This window comes from Stegostoma tigrinum, chromosome 4, assembly GCF_030684315.1.
Source record: "Stegostoma tigrinum isolate sSteTig4 chromosome 4, sSteTig4.hap1, whole genome shotgun sequence".
In the NCBI taxonomy this organism is placed as follows: domain Eukaryota; kingdom Metazoa; phylum Chordata; class Chondrichthyes; order Orectolobiformes; family Stegostomatidae; genus Stegostoma; species Stegostoma tigrinum.
Genome location: NC_081357.1, coordinates 30,098,286 through 30,118,981, shown reverse-complemented (window position 1 = coordinate 30,118,981; position 20,696 = coordinate 30,098,286). Strand labels below are relative to the sequence as shown.

Genomic DNA, 20,696 nt, shown 5'->3' with positions numbered 1-20,696 from the left:
ATGAACCTTTTTATCTGGGAAAGTGGTTGTTTGACGGACATTCAGGGATCCAGAAATGCGTTTTCTTCACATCTCCATCCCATTGATTCCAATAAATTCGAACATTTCCCATCACCGTCACTTTTTATTTTCCTTTCTGGTTCCCAACTGCTTCCTCCCTTTCCCTTATTTTGAAAGATGCCTGGTGCCTGGTCTTGTACCTTTGGGCTCCTGAAGCTAGCCTCTCGGGTCCGTTTCCGAAATGTGATGTTCCACCGGAAGACCGGGGTTATACTGCCGGTGCCTGTGTGCAGAGGGCAGAAAGGGCAGGCACGAGGGAGTAAGAATGCTCCCCTGGAAGCTAGCTCTCCTTTCCCCCGCAAACTTTCACTGCTCAGGGCGCCCTCCCGGAACCAGTATGTTCGGAACAAACCACGCACTCTTTTTCTGGGGAAGTTTCCATCGACTCCTTAGCCCAAAATATTGCTGCTTCCATTACGTGAAGACGTTAGTTAGGTGAATACATCGGAATTATTGGTATAAGGACCATCGGCTTACAACAAAACTCTGTTGTATATTTTAGCGGCTATTCGTTAGCGTGTAATCCATGTGTTGCTGCTGCTGTGTGTTCTACACGGTGTGTTACTGCGAAGTCTGAGACGGTAGAAACTGACAGGTAAACGGTGACCTTGTTTCCAAGGGTCACGCTGAAACCAAGGAGAGTGTCGCTGTTCAGGCACACGCTCGCTTCCCCCTTCCTTCCCCTACTCAGATGAGGTCCTCCCCGTTGCCCATTACAGGCCCTGCAGACTGGCCATGTATCTGAAAGGCGCTCGTCTCTTTCCGGCACCGCTCACACTGGGTTCGAACACCCTGTTATGGAAGGCAATTTTTTGGGGGCTTTGGGTTTTTTTTGGTTTTTATTGCGATATGTTTGCTAATGTTGTTCTAAACTGTGCTCAGCTGTACGTGACCTGGCCTCCCTGTAGGTGCTGTCATTGATTTTAAAGATCGGCATGTTCGATTGGTTTTGTGCTCCAGGGAGCCTGATTAAAATTGCAGTCAGTGGAATTTAAAGGGACCGAGCCCGATAGTACGGTGAAGCCAGTCTGGCAGCGAATAAAACGGGTATGCTGTGGATAGGGAAAACAAAAGCGAAAGAGTTGCGGATTCTGACAAGAAGTTAGAAGTAAAACAGAAATTAGCAGATAACAAAGTGTGAAGCTGGATGAACACAGCCAGGCCAAGCAGCATCTCAGGAGCACAGGTCTGTTAGCGTCTGTGAAGGACGTCCTGAAGAAGGGTCACTGGACCCGGAAATCTGATTTCTTCTCACGGATCTTCTGAGTTTTTCCAGCAATTTCTGTTTTTGTGTGTATGTGCTAAGAATAGCTCGTTGATTCAAATTAATAATCTACCAGCCGCCTCAAAGAATACTTGGATTCCTAATTTTACCGGGATCAACACAACATGTCAACGAAAAGTTGTATTTATTTGTTTCCTCTGTGGCAGTTTTCAATTGAAAAAAAAAACCCGTGCTGTGATTACTGCTCGCAGACATAAGAATCACCAAACATGCAGCGGAAAATCGAACGTGCTCCAAACAGCACACGACCCGAATGAATCACAATCTCGATCAAGCTTCACTTCAAGAGGAGCGAGTCGTTTCTATTTTCAATTTAACGAATAATGCCTCTTTAACGCCGGGAAAGTCATGTCCAGCCCGCTCCCTGGGACCTTTCCTTTGCGGTCTTGGGGAGGACCTACCGAATGGGCCTGTCACCTGCCGAGTCGCAACCGCAATGTGATGTGGAGAGCCGCCTCTCCCTTCCCGGGAAACAAAGCCAAAAGTCTAGTGGATGTGGGTTAAGGTCTTGGGGAGGGGGGGGGGGGTGCGGCTGGTGGTGGAGGAGACGAAATTCCGTAGGCACTTCGATATCGGGAAAGGCTCATCGGGTCACCTCCTACCCATTCCTGACCCTTGTCAAAAAGCCAGACTATCACTATTCCTTTTCTCTCTCTCTCTCCTCCACCAGAACACTCCTCCCCTCCAGTGCCGGCTCCAAGTTGGCTTCGCCAAAACGTGTTGCGATGTGTCATCGGGCTCCAACTCCATGCTGCAACACCGGAGATGTGGGTGGGGGTGGTGTGTGTGCTCAGGGTGAGGGGTGTTTGGGTTGATCTGGAACAATCCTGTAATGTTTGAAACACGCGATCAGATTTCATCCCTGACCGATCATCTCTGGGAAGTAGAGTGCTCGCTGAGATGTCCGATTTCGCGTTCAGGACCGAGGTAGTGCCGATTTTGACGGCAAACTGGTCCTCCATTTCTTACAGAATTCGTTCGTGCTTCCGGCTTTTTTTAAAAAAATCGCACATGTACGGTCGAGATAAAGAGGGGAAACTTGTCATTGTTGCTGAAATGTAAGAACTCGGTTTTCTACATCAGAGTGCAATCGCTTCGAGTTCGCAAAGAATGATGGCGACACTTTGGTATTGATGTTCATAGGGTCTGCTCTCCGAACGATTGTGCATTTGCTTGAGAGTGAAAATTGGAAATGGGGCTAGATTAATTTGGCATAACTGGTCGGGCACGGACAAGTTGGGCCGAAGGGTCTATTTCTGACCTGTAAAACTCTGTGATAACAAAGTGTGGAGCTGGATGAACACACACTTTGTTATCTCGGATTCTCCAGCATCCGCAGTTCGCGTTATCTCTGTACAACTCTGTGTTCGTTTTCCCTGCCATGTCCACCGCATATACCTGGATATTCAGTAACCTGGAGACCGGCCAGATATGGGGAGGTGTTAGAAAGGTGCAGTACGAGTATGTTTCTTTCAGGTTTGCTATGGAATTGCAGTCAATGTCCCCGCCACCGTACTGTCAGGGCTCTCTTTCTCTCTCCATTTCCCCCAGTCGCCCACTGCAGGTTAAGGGGGTGGACCGTACCAAAGCAAGGTGGGGAGGGGGAAGTACCATTGAGAATGTTTCGTCTTTAGTCTGGGGTTGTGGGAGGCAAATATGAAAATCAGCAGGTTGTGGTGGTTATTGGTATGTGCGGGGCCTGAACACTGACTAGCAGGTCTTTGAAGAGTTCCCACGTATTAAATAAAGCCGAAAGAACTGCGGATGTAAATCAGGAACAAAATCAGAAGTCACTGAAAAGATCAGCAGGCCTGGCAGCACCTGTGAAGAAAAAATCAGAGTTAACGTTTCGGGTCCAATAACCCTTCCTCGTAAGTGTGTTTGTGTGGTTATCACTTTTTCGAAAGGTTACAGTCCCAGGGTCAACACAGTGTGGAGCTGGAGGAATACAGAAATCCAGGCAGCATAAGAAGAGCAGGAAAGTTGACGTTTCGGGTGGGAATTTTCTTTTTCTCCTGCTGCCGGGTTGCTGTGTTCCTCCAGCTGCACACTGTTACCTCTGAATCCCTGGGTCAAACTTTCTAGTTCCCTAACGGCGGCCCATACAGTCCGCGAAAGTTCCCCAAGTCCTAAAGAAGGGTAATACCTGAAACGTTGACTGCTCCTTTCCCCCGATGCTGCGTGGCTTGCTATGTTCTTCTGGCATCCTCTATGTCTATTTTCATTTCCTAACGCCCAGGTCCCGCCCATCCCAGGTAATGCCCCTCGGCGCAGCGGGAAGTTTACAACGAGGATTTCAAAGGAGCAGGGGGAGTTTGCTGGAACAGCTGATACACTCCCTCTCTCTCTCTGTTTCAGACACATATGTGGAACAAGGGGAGGGTCAGGCTGAAGGAAACTCACTGTCCGTCACAGTTCTGATCATTTTCAGAGGGGGTGGTGTTGTGGAAGAAAACAACATCTAGCTTCCATGTCAAGCACTGAGCTGGTCCTCAGCGGGATTAAAATCTCCGAATCATTTGTTCCTTTCCACCGCTGAAGCAGCGCCGCTTTGCGATTTCATTTTCATTCATTCCTGCTTGAGTTAATTTCGGAATGAATTTTTCTTACATCGTAGCAATGGACCTTTTGAAACAATCCCCAACACGCGTGTATTTCGATCAACAAAGCTCTTTTAAAATTTACCTATGCTTGTTTATATATGTCTCTTCGAAGCACTCACCTAAGCCGAAATGTAGCAATCCTAACGAAATGCGTGCAAGGCAGAGTAGAGATTGGATATTGGCAGCTATTCTACTGACAAAAATGGAACGATTATTCTTCCCGATTTCGGAAAAGATCAATAATTTAAGCGCCACGGTAAAGTAGGGGCATTAAAAGTTTCCGATGTTAGCACTTTAACAAATTGTGCAGAAGTTCCTCACATTTGGGTGGGGGTCTGACTTGGTTCACTCACCGGTGAATCATTGGGTTTGTTTCATCCCAGCCTCCCTCGGCTGGCCCGAGTCCCGCAGTGCATTGCTGAGGGAGTGCTACATTGGCAGACAAGCCTTTCTCTCCGCGAGGGAAGAATTCGAGGCGCTGTCTCCCCTCACGGTGCCGATACTTCGGACAAGAGCAGGTTGCTTCCCCGCTTTCAGTGTCTCAATATTCTTTCCTGGACCAAAAGCAGTGAGACAGATGATCTGGTCATTATCTCCACGCTGTTTGTATGTGCGGGCCTGTGCCTCCTCAGTCAACGCACTTCAATTAGCAGTAAAACGGACTGAGGGCAACCTGGAAACAGGAACTGTTTTCTAAATGGAACTTGTTACTTTATACGTCGGTGCTGGCAAACCCACGTTGTTGAATAGGAAATAAACATGCAAAGCCGAAGAGGGGTTGGTTGAGTAGCTTCCCTTTGCGTGACAAACCCCAAATCGAATCTGCTGAATTGGATTTCGGAATTATAAATTCGCCATAATATTAAGTGCGACAGGGAGAGAGGACAAAATTGCGTCGAACCCCTAAATGCAGCCCACTCTCACAGTCCCTTTGAAAAAAATGCAGTGCAAGTTCCGCAGTGTAAGGTTGTGAATGGCTTGGCGTGAATCGAATTTACCCTCCACCAGAAACTCACCAGTGCTTGAAAATGGGGTAATGCGGACACACAGAAAACCTATTTGGACTGAATACCAATGTTTACTGGCAACCAGAATTAAATTCAGTCCGGTTTCTTTTTTACTATTTTATTAAGCGTTTTTTAAAAAAAAAACAAAAAATCGCGTTCTTAGTTTAGAAAAAAACAACTTAGCTGATTCTTTCTGAGCGACCTGTGTTTGGAATGCGAGCTGATCAGTTATACCTTTACAATAACTTGAAAGGTCCTCTCTCGGGAAATGAATGACTCGATAACATCTGACACCAGTGACCACGCCAGCTGCCCCGATCTTAATTCTCTTAATCGCCTGCAACAGCCACTTCTGTGAATCGGAGTGAGGGAGCATCAAATATGAAAAGACAAAGTGGGAATGCTCAGAGGTGTTTATGGTCTTTTGACTTTCTTGATCCATATTTCGGTATTGAGGCTCATGCGTACGTTTTGGAAAGCAAACGAAAAAAATGTCAGAACTTTTTAAAAAATGGGTTTGGGGGCGGGAGAAGTGAAAAGACTGGACGCTGGTTGTGTTCACGGAGATATTTCAGGAATTTGGAAGAGTCCTGAGCTTGCGTGTCACAGTTCGAAGCAGTTCACTTTGTTAGCAAACGAGTTAAATGAATAAAGCAGACCACAGCACCCTCCCCACCCATTCAGAATTTACCGGACTCCCGAAAATCAACAGATGCCTTCCCTTTACTGTTCATTTCTTGGATCAAAATGGGTGCACTCACAATTCTGAAGAAGTCAGCTAACAGTGGGAGTTTAGGCTTCTGTTGGATGCCTGTGATTTCGAACGACACTAATATCAGTGAAATAAACGATTATTGGTAAAACACGTAGAAACGATCGGAGCAAGCGTTGTTGAGATTCGATGTTTTTCTCTGGTACAGAGCAGCTCGGCCTCGGAGAAGCCAACAAACGCAACCCTCTTAGACCGGTTAGGAATTGGGCCTCAGCTCACGCTCTGTTAAAATAACCTATAGGAAATTTATGGTTGAAGACTTCAAAGGAATTTCAGGATTGAGAGCTTCTACTTTAATGCGTTAGTTATTCTCTCTCCCTATCCTCCCTCCTCAGACCCATTTTTGTATATGTAAAACATCCACAGCACCAGCTAACGCTTGACCAGCGCAGTTTGGGGGGAACAGAAGTGTATCTTGTGCGAAAACAAATAGTGACTTTTTTTAAAGGACGTTGATGGTACAGCGGCAAACAAATCAGTTAAGTGCAAACTGCCCCTTACAATTGGTCAGACAAGTTGGCGCCGACACGTCAGGCCAGTTTTTTTGGAGCAAAAACGCATGGTAATAGACAATGCATGGGCAGCGCGATCTGATACCAAAAATCCCAGGTTTTATCAGCACGCTTTCGCCCCTTCCCCACCCCCCCCTCCCCAAGTGCGCTTTGCACGTCCCCAGCAAGTTCCCAATGTAAAGGTATTTCAGAATCACAACAGAGGCAGTGAAGCAAATGCTTGACCTTTGAACCCTTTTCGGAGGGGAATTTCCTTTCAAACAAAAAAAGTGAGGGAAAGTCGCATGTGGCAGAACAGTAATCATCTTTGGTGTCGATTATGTATTTTTGTTTCCAAACTTTGCCGTTCCCAGGTACATATGCCCTAAAGGCAACAGGGTTAAAATGCTTGAAAAAGGCGCTGCTTTCTCTTTTTGCCTCGTCGGTTCGTGGCATCCTGCTTCTGAAATGAAGGCATAATGTCCGGCTCGCGTGTTTGATGAACCGTTTTATAGTTCAAACGGAGACCATTTGAAAATGATATATCAAATTCAAACGATATCACCTTTTCGGGGGGGAGGGGCAGTCAAACTATTCACTTGGTGAAAACCTATTGATTTATGTTTTTAATGCCAATGTCTCCATCTGAACGTGATTAAGTAAAACTAGGTAGACGGCATTGAAGGGCCGCCTTTTGTCTTTGTACAATGTTTAAACCTTCCCTCCCTGTGGTTAACCTATGCATTTCCTTCGCCGATGATCAGGAACTGGACCGTGGGTGGTGGAGACCGTGGGTCGGGTTCTAACCAGCAGTGCAAGGGTTATTGGCGGCGAGTGCTTGCTGTCGCTATCCCTTGAAGGGATTGTGACCCGGCATTACCAGATATGGTGTGTTTATCACGAGAGCCGATCAGTTTTGTATAGGTTGCGTGCGTTGACGTTTCCTTGAACGTGGGGGTAGAGAGAGAGAGAGAGAGATGTGGGGTGGGGGCGGTGGGGAGACTGTAGCTTTAACGCTACGGAGCTGACCGACCCATCAAACATGTCGGACAATTAGCCAGATCGAAGAATCCGGAGGGTTTGGTGTTTTGTTGGTGGGGGGGGGGTGGTTGGAGGGTGGGATGGGGATTGGATGGTGTTGGTGTGCCATCATAATGCTCGCTGCCTGCGGTGCCAGTTTCGAGCAGAGGTTGCTGCTCCGCCTGTGGAGAGCCTGCGATGTGTAATTAGCAGCAAGAAGGCATGTAATTGACGAGTCACGTGTGTGCTAGGCCAGGAAGGGAAGGGAAGGGACGGGGGTGGGGGCTGGTGGTGGTGAATGTTAGACCATGCGGGCATTGGCGATTGCTACATTTTTCATCCCTGAATCCTATGACGCTAGATTGATGCAGAAGATTACCCACTGCGAGGAAAAAGTTCTCACCGGGCGGTTTTGGACACAGGGGCCTGTGTGACAACATGGCCGAAGGTTACTTTCTTTTCCCTCTCTTTTTTTCGATATAAAATATATAATATTTTTTCGAAAAGGCCCTTTCTATTTGTATATTGTTTATAGAGATCGCAGACCGGGCTTTTGCGAAGCTATTGTAGATCTCCCAAAATGTCTGTACCCGCCCCCATTTATTCACCACTTCAAAAGCTTGCTGAGGGCTATTGTGTGGACTGTTTGTGTCCGATTTAGCACAGTTTTTTTTCTCTTCACCTCCCCCAGCCCCGTTCGTGTGTGGAAGGCAACACTACACCTGCCCCTTAAGTTTGATTGGAGTACAGTTATAGCACGTTGGATGCGACCTTAGTTCTCTTCAGTATTACATGAAGCTTACTTGAGTGGACCATTTCTTTTTCCACCTTTGCCCCCCTCTCTGTCGCGATCGACGCTGTTGAATGTTGATCACGATTCGTGAGAAGAGGGGAGGAAGAGAAGCTGGGCTTGTGTGTTAGTTCGGGAGATGGGATCCGTTTTAAACCAGGCGCATTCCAGTTACGTACGGTTTGCTCATCTTAATTTGCTGCCTCAAACATGGAGTAAAGGAGCATGGGTTTCAATCGATATCATGGCCAAAGCGATGCGAAGTGTTTTTCCCTATCACCCTCCAGAAGCGTGTTTATTTGTAAAAAATGTACTTTGTTCACGATTCCCCCTTTTTTACATCAAATATATTGAAATCTTATTTTCCCCCTCTCTCCCGTGTTTGTGTCTCTGTGTGTGTTGCAATTGTCCAGGAGGGGCGGGTAAAGGTGGTGGAGACGAGAAAGGAAAACGGACTGAGAAGGAAGAATCTCCAATTCGGCAGGGAGCAGGCCACTGTAAATGGTTCAACGTTAGAATGGGCTTCGGATTTATCTCTATGACTTCGCGAGATGGCACCCCCTTGGAAACACCAGTGGATGTTTTCGTACACCAAGTAAGTTTGCATAATTCCGCCTGTTTCATTCATAATTTTTTTTGTGGGTGCGGTGGAGTGTGTGGAGTCGTCACGGGTTGTTTGTAGAGAGAGAGAAAAATAAAGTTCCCCTGCAAAATAGCTGCCAATACACTCGCATCGAGGAGCTGGATTGAGTCCAGCATGAGCCGCAAATATTTGTGGCTTTTTTGAAAAATCTCTGCACTCATTCCTGTTACGATCAGGGCTTTCGCCAGTCTCGAGGGGTGACTCTGAAAGCGTAACATTGGGAACGTTTCGCGAATGAATGGCAGGATACTCTTGTCCAAAACCGCCCCTTCCCTGCGCGCCGACTGTATGCGATGGGTCGTTTGAAACGGCATTTCTGAGAAAGGAACAAAGTTGAAGGGAAAACGCGCGCCTTTGACCATTTGGTCGTACTCCGCCGGTGCAAATATCAAACTAGAGATCTGCTTGTCAAGGTCAGAGGTGGAACCCGGAAATGCTAGGTTCAGCCTGTTGCAGGTTTTGTACGGGGAACAATTGAGGGGGCGCCTATGTTGCAACGTGCAGCCTCTTAAAACACAACCCTGGTGTCGATTTAACGACACAAGTCTTGGAAAGTAAGAGAGAAATCTTGCTTTCCTGTGAGGATTCATTCGCCTCTGAAGATTTCTAGAAAAGTAGAGTTTATTAAAGGATTATTGATCAGTGCAACACCATGTGAAGTGTGCGAGGTATCCGCTTGCTTTTTGTTAATATTTACAATTGGATACAGGGAAAGAAACATCTGTGAAATTAGATAGACTTTACCGTCATCTGCCAGTCATAATCGGCAGAAAAGCGACCCAAAGATGTGACCTATCATTATGGGGACGACGACGCGGGGAATCAAACTCTAACCCTGCTTTTCTAGCCGTCCCTGTCCACGCTTGCCCTTTTCATGCATTTGGCTGTATTCGCAAGTTCGAATTTCACCCCCTCCCCCATTCTCCTCCCTCTCTTCTATCTCTCTCTGTTTCTCTCTAAACCTTTCTTGGGTCGTTAAGCAGGGGTTTACGACCTCGTAAGACCGCTTTATAGAGAAACACAGCGACAAGGCAACAACAGAGGGAAAAGGTTTCATGGTGAGGCAGTGGCACCCTCGTGCTACTGAGCGATCCCCACTGCCGCCACTCATATACGCGAATTCGGGTCTCGATTAAGACTTCTTTTACATCGAGTAATATTTCCTCCGTAGTTGAATCGCGTCAAACGAGCATTTATTTAAAAAAAAATCTTTTCGGTTCTGCCCCAAGCAAAGCGTGTGTTTTGTGTCTACTGGAATAGTTTCAACGCGTTTGATTTGAGAGCTCATAGTTTATAAGGCAGCAAATTGCTTTTTCAGGAATGTAATTATAGACAATAATTTTAATCATTATTATAAACGTGAAAGTAGCTTTGGATTCTACTCTGTTACGCTTTTTCCCCCTGGTTATGTTGCTCATGCTTTGCGTTTCCCTCGCCATGTATTCCAATGGACTTTACATGAAAATTGTTAAATGCGTTTAGCACATTAAATAAGGTCCATTTAACGAGAGTGTCCTGTAAATTACATACTTATGTTTATTCCATGAGATGGGTAACATTTTTAATTAACACCATGATATATGCATGTTACAACCTTATTAAGACCATCTACGACAATCACCAGCAATTTTTGTGCTGATGCTTTATAAAACAAAAATTAACATTTCATTGTTTTTAATCAATTCTGTGGTAATTGTTACTTGTAAGTCTTCTGTCAGTCCATATTTATTTATTCCACTTTATAGTGCCTGAATGGCAGTTTTAAGATCTAGTTGCGTTTTTGAGTTGTGAACTGTTAATGCCTCTTAAGTTTCAGAGGAACAATGGCATTTAAAATAAAAAAGAACTCACTTAAATAATTCCTCATTCTTAACATCCATTTGGGCAACTGTTCTGAATCTACAGCAGGAAATTAGCTGTAGTTAGACTTCATTTTGAATGCCTTAAAATTGGTGAAATAAATAAAATCTATCGAGTTTCTCAGTAAGTTGTCCTATAAACAAGGGGACAGGAATAGCGTGTTGAATTCAAAGTCACCTGTCAGACAAAACTATACATTAAAATACAAATTGTTTTATAACCTGTGTGCGTTATGTTTAGAAAGGAAAGTGAGAGCAAAAAAAATACATTATTTATTATGCTGTAAGTAAGGCTACTGAAAATCTTTTTTTCATTTTGGTTTATGCCTCATTACTGTGGTTGCAAATACAAATTAGTTTTAAGTAATCCATGTAAATTTTCTTTTGCTTATATTCATTTTGAATTTCATTGTGCAGATGTAATTTTTTTGAGCTGCCAGCTTTGTACACTTGTCCTGCTCTTGTTCAAGAATTTTCAGATATTTTTGAAAACTTTTAATTTTGGTCGTAGCTGTCTTTTAAAGCATGTAGGGATATTTGACATTTTTTTCCCCACAATAAAAGTTTAAAATGTTTTAGTGATTGGTGCTATAGCAGAAAGAATTATTGAGGTTTTGATATCCATTGAATAAGTCTGCTCAGCTATAAATGAAACCTACAGAAGTAAACTTCCAAGGAACACTCAATTAGAAAAATATGTGGCGTAGTTATAACTTGCTGATGTGTCTTTTAAATTAAAAAAGTGTTTGAAATTTAATTTTCAACATTTCAATTCCACATTGAAAAGTTACCACAACATAAAATAAAAGCAAGAAGTATGATTGGTTACAAAACAGCATATCATACATGTCATTTCTATATATGTTATTATTAAGGATACAAACAAAAGATTTGTTTAAATTATAATAATGGAAAAATCCATTCCAGATATCTACTTTTTCTCTTGCTAATCCACTTTGCAATTTTTCTTCTTACCCCTCCCTTTTGCTCAGCTCCTGAAGGTATTGACCTCTTGGTGTCATAAGGATTCAGTAATGCAAAGACCCCTCTGATATCTCGCCAAGATAACTATTGTAGACTATCCAATAATGGAAGACATCCTAACCATCTCCTCGCCTATCCTCCCAGAAAAGAACAGAACAGGAGTTATTAGATAGTGATAAAAATTAGATAATTTTCTCACCACTACCTTCCAACCCAGAGGTCACATAGGGTACTTCCAGCATTATCCCAGTTGAGGTCAACTAATCCAGCACAAGCCCATAAAAAAAGTTTCTAAAAATAGAAATCAGATTTTTCCAACAATTCTACAGTGAATTACAGAATGACATTCAGTGCAAATACTGAAAATTTAGCCTTTAAAAACCTAGGAATGCATAAGAGGAATAAATAAAGGATGCTTTTTTTATTGTTCATCATTATTTATGCAATCTGATTGTGTAAACACCTGTTTTGTGTTTTTTAGATGAGAAAAGTGGGATTTGTGCTGCCAAAATATAAAATTGACTTGCATTAACTAGTAAAAGTTTATTTAGAGATTTGTCCTGATTGACAATGTTTAAAAACATTATCAGACCAAGAACAGCATATTCACAACATGAATTGTTGAATCTTTTGTGATGCAGTATGGCAGAAGAGAGATCTGAACTGAATTTGATGCTTTGAATTTAATTCACATTTGATTTGAAACTTGTGGTTATCTTAGTTAAATAGTATAGACAATCAGGGATGAATGACCCATTTAATCCAACCTAAAGCCAATCATTTGCCCAAAAACAAAGAATATAGAGACCAATAAAAGTACCACTGGTTACCACCATTTTGTACATTGCTTACAAAGACTATTTTTCACTGTTGCAACTTGTGACTACTAAATTTGACTATACTGTTTAAACCTCCCATGTGGCTATTCTAAATTTTGAAACAGACCAAAACTGCTTTTACTTCCAAAAAGTGGAAACTGCATTGTGCACGATCGTTATTTACCTAGAATGTCTGAAGTGAATTTTATTGATTAGAAGAATGGACTTCACATTTCAAAGTGTCAAAATAAAACATTGATTAATGGTTTTAAAATATCCTGAACAAAAACATTTCTTAATTTGCCTGTTTGTTTTCTATAAAATCTGCTAAGAAATAGACAGTTGAAAATGGATTTCAATGCTGAGTGTGCATTTCTACTTGTATAGGTCAGCAGAAAACACAAGAAAAATACTGCAGCCAGAATGTAATCCTGACATGTTGATTTCAAATGAGGTGATACGTACCATCAAGATGGTTGAATGTACTGTAAAAATATACATATGGGTCAGTGGCAATAATCAGCATTTCCAATCTATTGATTTTTTTATGGAGAACATTGGTCCTTCTGTATTGCTTTAAAACCACTGGTTTTCATAAGATAAACTACAGGAAACTGTAAATCACAATTTAATTTGTAGATTTGACTTCATCAGCACATAAAATGTCGTATTTTGCAATGACATTTTGATAGCTGTTATTTGATCAGCAGTCAGCTGCTTGAATATGTGTAAATTAGCAAGCATCTGTAATTATTCAGCTTATCATTTGTTTAGCCATCTCAAAATCTGTTATAGGTTTTTTTTTATTGAATGCAGTATTTTGTAGAAAATTAAACATTCCTGTTGGGGTAAGGTATATCAGGTTGTTTCTATTTTAGTATACTGCAGATTTTTTTGTTCCTTAGTTGTAATATTTCAAGCATTTCAATTCTTAAGAAGTAATATGATTGCAAAAAAAGTGCCACCATATGGTCTTTAATGTGTTATTTTAAAGCCATAAATAATGGAATTAAATATGGTGGGCAGAAGACAAAGAGGAGTATACCTGAAATACAAATGTAGAGACTGTGTAATTTAAATTAAATGTTTATATTTGAGAGCTTTAAATAATGTGACTTGGCCAGATTACAGTGCTTGGTTTTGAATATCTTGTATGAACAATCTAATGGCTTTAGAAATAGTGTTTTGAGTCATTGTCAAAACGTGTAACATTGCTAAGGAAAGAATGTTTAGTACCTTCATACCTCCCACATTTGAATCAAGTTCGCATTTCTTGTCGTTGTTTTGCTTAGAATTGTTCCTTATTTCTCCTTATTATTGAAGACAGACATTTATGTTATTCTCTAATGTGAGAACATTTTTTTTTGCCTGTAAATATTATGTGGTAATGGATCCTGTTCAGTTAAAGCTTCTTCTGGGGTTTTAACAAATGAAGCTTTGATTTGTTGCACATGAAACTAGATGGGGAAGATGCTGTGAATATTAGAAGGAAACTTAATTTTAGTGTGATAACATGCTTTGCTACTCTTTAAAATTTTAATATGGGAAATTTTATCTAAATTTTATATAAGGCTCTTGAAAAGCTACCTTGGTTTTCCTTAAAACTGCAAATATTTGGGGAATGCCTTTTTTTAAGAATGTAAGTTTAACTGATCCTGGATCAGATCTGTTTGACACTATCATTCTTTGAAGATCTGGGCATTTGGCTTCCCACGGAGCATCCAACTAAACTGTCAGTCCCCTTTGATGAGATAAAATGGATAATGCTCCCATGCTGATAAGACATTTGGAGCTGTTCCTGTCATAAAACGATTTAAATATTTGTTCTACTTTTTGTCAAAGGTCTAGTTTCATTGATTATTTGCATATGCTAATTGTGTCCTGGTAACACAGGCTCTGCAGCATGTCTTCAATCCTTTCTTTGTTCATGGTCCTTTGCCTTGATGTTATTCATTATTTTAAGTGCCCTTGTTCACAGGTAGTCACATTCTTGAGAAAAAGATCCATTTAAGTTCAGACAATATGGAACATTTTCACGATCAAAATCCTGAATTTGTTGAGTAAATCATTTGAATATCTTTTAAGTACAAGTGTGACTCTCTTTCGCAACATTAGTACCTGGCTGTTATGCGTAGGAATTGGTTGTTTTTAAATGCATTTTACTCAATATTTCCTCCTTAATTATGAGGAACTTTTAAAGACAGTAAACTGTTGTATCTCAAACCAGATCACCTGAGCACTTTGTATATTGTTAAAATTGACCCTTAAAAGGTAATTGACAGGCAATATAAAGAATAATATCTTGATGTAAACCTTGTAGCCAATGATTTAGACATTTCTATACTTGTCAAAAGGTCCAAAATTCTAGTTTACTATTGTGCTAGCAAATAACAAACTATTTTCTATAAGGCTCATCATTTTAAAAAATTAATGAAAGATTTATTTAAGAGGCTCTCTAACATTCTTATTTTAAGTGTAATGAAGCTAATTGTTGATTTTCTGTGTTGTGTTATAAGTGGGGCATTCACAAGAATGTGCTTAATGTATTAGGTATAAAATGGTCAGCTCCTAGAGAGCATTTTATAATGAAGGATAACTTTTTATTATGGTTCTGGTTGATTTGCCTTTGAGCGCAAGATTATAAGTTGGGTTCTGGAGATTGTTTGTTGTTAGCATAGAATATCAATGACTGCTTCAAGTTTGACTGTTAGCTGCCCCAAATCTGGCTTCCTCTTGAAGTTTTACATTACTAAATTGTGTTTATTTTAATGAGAAATGCACCAAGAAGATTGAGTACAAAATGTGGAGATGTTATTAATAATGTTTCACCACTAACTCAGTGAGAAGCTCACCTGCATACAACAGGTCTATGCTGAGGTAGCTTGCTAATGGTACTGTGCTTTGACTGTTTTCCTGGTAATTTAACCAGTAACTACCTCTGGAAGGACACAGAGGTAGCACATGTAATAGGAGTGCTGTTCAAGTGGACAATAAACACTGAAATGGATGGACTGGGCTGCAGAACTTATTTTTGTGTTGTAATTTCGATGTATGGAGTATAGATGAGGAGACCACAGTTGGTCTTGGTTGTAATTCCCAAGGTGATCAAAAAGTCAATTTATGTTTTTGATTTGTGGGTGAAACTGGTGATTCAATGAAGTTTTAACAGGAGATCCATAACAAATGAGTGGTATGCCACTATATCAATGCAAAGAAATTAACAAGAATTATTTTAAAAAAAACAGATATGATGGAAAATAAAATTAATAAGATTTCCTACAGGATGGAGGTGAAAATAGTCAAGTTTTGCAAGGGAATTTCAATCTACATTTGTTTTGGGAGGTAAAGGGAATGTTAATTAAACAAGACATGCCAACAGGTATAGGCCATATATGCTGGGCACTCTGCAGGTTTATGGGGAAGTAGGATTAACTGGATAATTCGATGGAGAACTGCATTGGTCTTGATGGGATGAATAGCCTTCTTCTGTGACAGAAATGACTCCATGGCATTTATGTCCAATACATATTGAAGAGATTGAACTTGTCAAACTCTCTCACAATCTTATGTTTCAATAAGATTACCTCTAATTCTTCTCAATGCAAATGTGTTTAAGCCTAATCTAGTGAAACTTTGCACTTGTTGTAACCTTTGCATCCCAGTAATCAACTGAGTGAGCCTTCTCTGAACTGCCTTCATTATAAATACATTCACTGTAACAAAATTTTGCATAATACATTGTGGAATGGTCTCAACCTCAGCAACATTTTCCCATGATTAAATTCTAGACCCTTGCAATGAAGGCCAGTATTTCTTGCTATACCTGCACAGTAACATATCATGCTTTGTACAGGAGGATACACAGATTGTGCTGTAGCACAATCTGTAGTCTAATTATATTGAATTAATATTTTACGTTTCTATGTCACACCTCAAAGTGGATATTTTCTCTCTTTCCCATATTGTATTACATACACCAAAATTTTGCCCACTCTCTTAGGTTATTTACATGCCTGTGCAAACTCTGCATCCTCTTCACAACTTGTCTTCAGACATATCTGTGTATTTTCAGCAACCTTGAAGGAATATACTCAATCCCTTCAATAAAGTCATTGATATATTATGGAAATAGATGCCATGGAGTCATTTCTGTCACCAGCAAAGACTATTCAGCCCATCAAGGTCAAAGCAGTTCTCCACTGAATGAACCAATTAATCCTGCTTCCCCATAGTTCTGCAGGGTGCCTGTCAAATGTCCTTTTGAAATGCTGAGTTGTTTCCACTTGCACCACCCATGTGGGCAGAGTGTTTCTGGTCATAGCTGCTCATTTAACAAAATTTTCCTCAAATTGGCCAAATAGTTCTTGCCCAAAACTTTAAATCTCTATTATCTATTTGTTGTACTGCTAAATTGTGGGAATAGTTTTTCCTTGTCTTCCTCATCCAAACCAGTCATAATATTATACACTTGGTTGAAAACTCATCTCAGTCTTTGTTCCAAGAAAATCATCCCCAATTTGTTAAGGCACCAGCATTGATTTCTGTGGGACCACATTCATTACAGTTTACCTACCAATCTGAAAATCCGTTTCCTATCAGATAGCTTGACCTCAATCCACGTTAATATGTTATCAAAACGTCACAACTTTTCGATCTTGCGTAGTGATCATTTATGTATTGAATGCCTTTTGGATTTATTACATTTACCAGTTCCTTTTATCCACCCTGTTCATTATATCCATGAATAATGCATAATTTTTTCAAACTCAATTTTACTTTCATAAAAACATTATTTTCAAAATATTTATTCATAGAATGTGGATGTTTCTGGCTAGGGCAGAATTATTGTTAGATTCCTATTTGGCCTTGAGAAAATGGTAGTGAGCCACGACCCTGAACCATTGCAGACCTTGGCTCTGCCAGATTGAATATGACTTTCCAAATATCCTGCTACTACTTCTTTTTATAATGGATCCCACAACTTTCCCAATATTGGATGTTAGACCAGCTGGTCTACAGTTTCCTTCTTACCTAGAAACAAAATTAACATTTCAGGTTGATGACTCTTGTCAGCTTTTGAGTTTGTTCGATATCTTCTGGTTTTTATTCCAGATTCTCAGCTTTGTTTTATTTTGGTTCTGTATCATTTAGTGCTGATTCCCTCCTTTCTCATAGAGGGATATTACATTTGCAGTTTTTCAATCTTCTGGAACCTTTCCAGAATCTAAATAACTTCGTAGATGCTTTAGTTGTAGTCTTCCATCTCCACAACAATTTATTTTAAGGCAAGTGATATATGTCATCGGAGATCTGTCCATCTTTTTCCATAAGTTTGCCAAGTAATTGAGACAATTGCTTTAAGGCCCTTCTTTATGCACACCATCCTCCACATTTTCTGTAATAATTGGGATACTTTGAGTAAATAGATTCATGATTAAATACTTACACTCCTTTTATTGCCCAATATATTGATCTCAAAAGGATTTTTTTAATGTGAAACTGTTCATTCCTTACATAAATAATAATCAATAAGATGAAACTTTGTGCATTGTTCTTGGATGGTGCTTGTCATTGTCACCTGCACTCAATTCAGGATGACATCTACTCAAGGATGATAATTTGTGTTTTGGGTTTTTGAATGACTGAGGAGGTCAGTTTTGAACATATTTCTGAACACTTCATGTTTGTCCTGAAGAGAACTACTCTGATCCAGATGATGCTTGGATACTCAGATCCAAATCTACCTCTGCCTCCACACTGGGGTCAAGTGATCAAATTGCATTTGTCACTTCTGCATGGATTCTGGAATAGAGATGCCAAGGTTCATAACGCTTCTCAATCACCATTGGACGTGGTACTTGCAACCTTGTAGAAGCCTGTGCGTGACTTTGTTTAACCTGAGAACTTTGGAGACATCATTTTCTGCATGATCTTGATAGGTTGGTTATTAGATTTTGCTTATTATTCAAAGAACTTTGTTGCTGCAGCTTTTATCCACCTTTGTGCTCCTTGAAGTGCACAATTTTCTTTCATCTGTTCTGTTGTTGGGTACTTTTAGGGTCACGCTTTAGCTGGAACCTCCCCCTAACTTTGCTGAAAGGAGATCCTGTTGGTATCACTGACACACACAGCTCCTCCACAAATCAGAGATAATGGGAACTGCAGATGCTGGAGATTCCAAGATAATAAAATGTGAGGCTGGATGAACACAGCAGGCCAAGCAGCATCTCAGGAGCACCTGAGATGCTGCTTGGCCTGCTGTGTTCATCCAGCCTCACATTTTATTATCCTCCACAAATCAGCTTGGTGATTCACAGGGTGCCTTACAATTGTGTAAATTAAAGGCTGCATCAGATTATTTTCATTACCAGTAGCAATCTATATATTGTAATTAGTAATTTAAGTGTTATTCTGGAACAATGAATCCAGTTAATGGAAAATGATTTTCTTAATTAAGAAGCTGAAGTGAAGGTCTTTGGCCCATAATGCAAAACATTACATCAAAGCTAAGAATAAAGGGAAACTAAATGATATGGAATGAAGCAATTAGGTAATGGCAAGATTGAAGGAAAAAGATGGATTGAGAGAAAGCAGGAGTTCTGTAACTTTGTTTTTATGGAAAAGAATCAGACCCACAACTTGATTTCAGTATAATTTTTTTATGCATTAATGGAGAGTGGGAATGGCTGGTTTAACAATACTTAATACCTTTGCACTGAGTGACTTGCTATGAAGGGGTCTGAGGGCAATCAAGAGCTCACCACATTGTGCATCTGGAGTCATACTACAGGCCAGATCAGATAAGAATGGCAGACTTCCTTCCCTAAAAGACGAAAACGAGCCAGATGAATATTTATGGTAATTGACAATAGTCACATGGTCATCATCAGACTAGGTTTTAATTCAAGATTTTTATTGAATTTAAATTTCACCACCAGTTTTGTTGGGGAATTTGAAACCATGTCAGCAGCATATTAGTCTGGGACTCTGGATTATTAGTCTCATGACATTATCACCACTCCACACTCACCTCTCAATGGTGGATAGCATTCAAGTAAATGAGAAATATAAAAGACAATATCTTTAGAAGGAACTTGGGATGAACATGAATAGGTTACTTAAAGAAGCACCCAGACCAGAGTGACATCAGTGTTAGGAGACATCGAGACGGGGAAAGTGTGTAAGACAAAAAAGAAACTTTGAAATCTTCTTGGAGAATGCCCACAAAGCTACCTTGGCAGAAAAAATGTCATTTTACACAGAAAGTTCATCAATAAACCTGAATAGTCAATAAATAAAGGGTCACTGTACCTGTAAATAAGTTGGAATACAAGCATTCATTTTCTTTCTCTGGCGGTTCAGAGAGGATTTTTAGCCCCTAAGTCACATTGGGAATTGAAGACTTATAACTTTGTATTGCTCAAAATGATGCTTTTCCCCAATAGCTCAGTGTGGAATTAAGGTTAGTATGCCTCTGGTTTGTACAATCCAGTTCCTTCTAAAAAGAAAACTATCTCACCTCCCTTGAAATTGTAGCTGCTTTCGGGATAAAAATGTACGGGTTGAAAGATTTTACAAATTAAATTGTTTCTCAACAGGTAAATTTATAGTTGGTGAGTACCTTTTATCTTTTAAATCCCAGAAAATTAACTGGTAATTATAAGTTTATATCAGAAATAGTAAAATTTATGAGCAGTAATAAATCTTATTGGAGTCGGAGCATTTCTCAAATATAAATTAGTAAAAATTAATTATGAAGATGGAAAGGCTGGGTGATGTGTTGTGACAGCAGAATGTTGATGCTCTTGGATGCCATTATGATACAGAGCAGATATGCCTACAAATTAATGTAGCACTGTAAAAGCACTATGGGGAGGTGATGGCTTTGTAGTATTATCGCTGGACTGTTAATTCAGAGACCCAGGTATTGTTCTGGGAACCTGGGTTCAAGTCCTGATGTGGCAGATGGTGGAATTTGAATTCTATTTAAAAATTCTGCAATTAGAAGTCTAATGATGACCATGAATCTGTTGTCAATTGTCGGAAAAACACATCTGTGAAGTAAACTGCCATCCTACCTGGTCTGGCCTATATGTGATTCCAGACCTACAGCAATGTGTTAGACTCTTAACTGCCCTCTGCGTAATTAGGAATGGGCCAGCAATGCCCCCATTCCCATGAACGAATAACAATAAAAAAGGAAACTCACCTCGAAGATTCAATTACCATAATTCACCCTGGACCTAGCCTGGACAAAGAAAGCGATTCTGCACAGATAGCATGTGATACCAAATTATAAAGCAAACTTCAAAGGTAAATAACCTTGTGTTATTGTTCAAATTGAAATGAATCCTTATCTCAAAA

The 20,696-nt window shown here is 40.5% G+C and overlaps 1 protein-coding gene across 5 annotated transcripts in view; it reads left to right on the top strand.

Annotated features, from left to right (window-relative positions):
• LOC125452223 (protein lin-28 homolog B-like) overlaps window positions 1-20,696 on the top strand; it is a 258,127-nt gene that overhangs the window by 45,604 nt on the left and 191,827 nt on the right. For 2 of the 5 annotated variants that reach the window (XM_048530383.2, XM_059645259.1), the window contains one exon: window positions 8,442-8,623. In XM_048530383.2, coding sequence (XP_048386340.1) covers window positions 8,546-8,623 — 78 coding nt within the window. In that variant the 5' untranslated portion in view covers window positions 8,442-8,545. Of the gene's footprint in view, window positions 1-6,512; window positions 6,593-7,575; window positions 7,687-8,035; window positions 8,199-8,441; window positions 8,624-20,696 lie in introns of those variants that run through there. The other 3 variants (XM_048530380.2, XM_048530382.2, XM_048530381.2) reach the window with 3 other exon arrangements.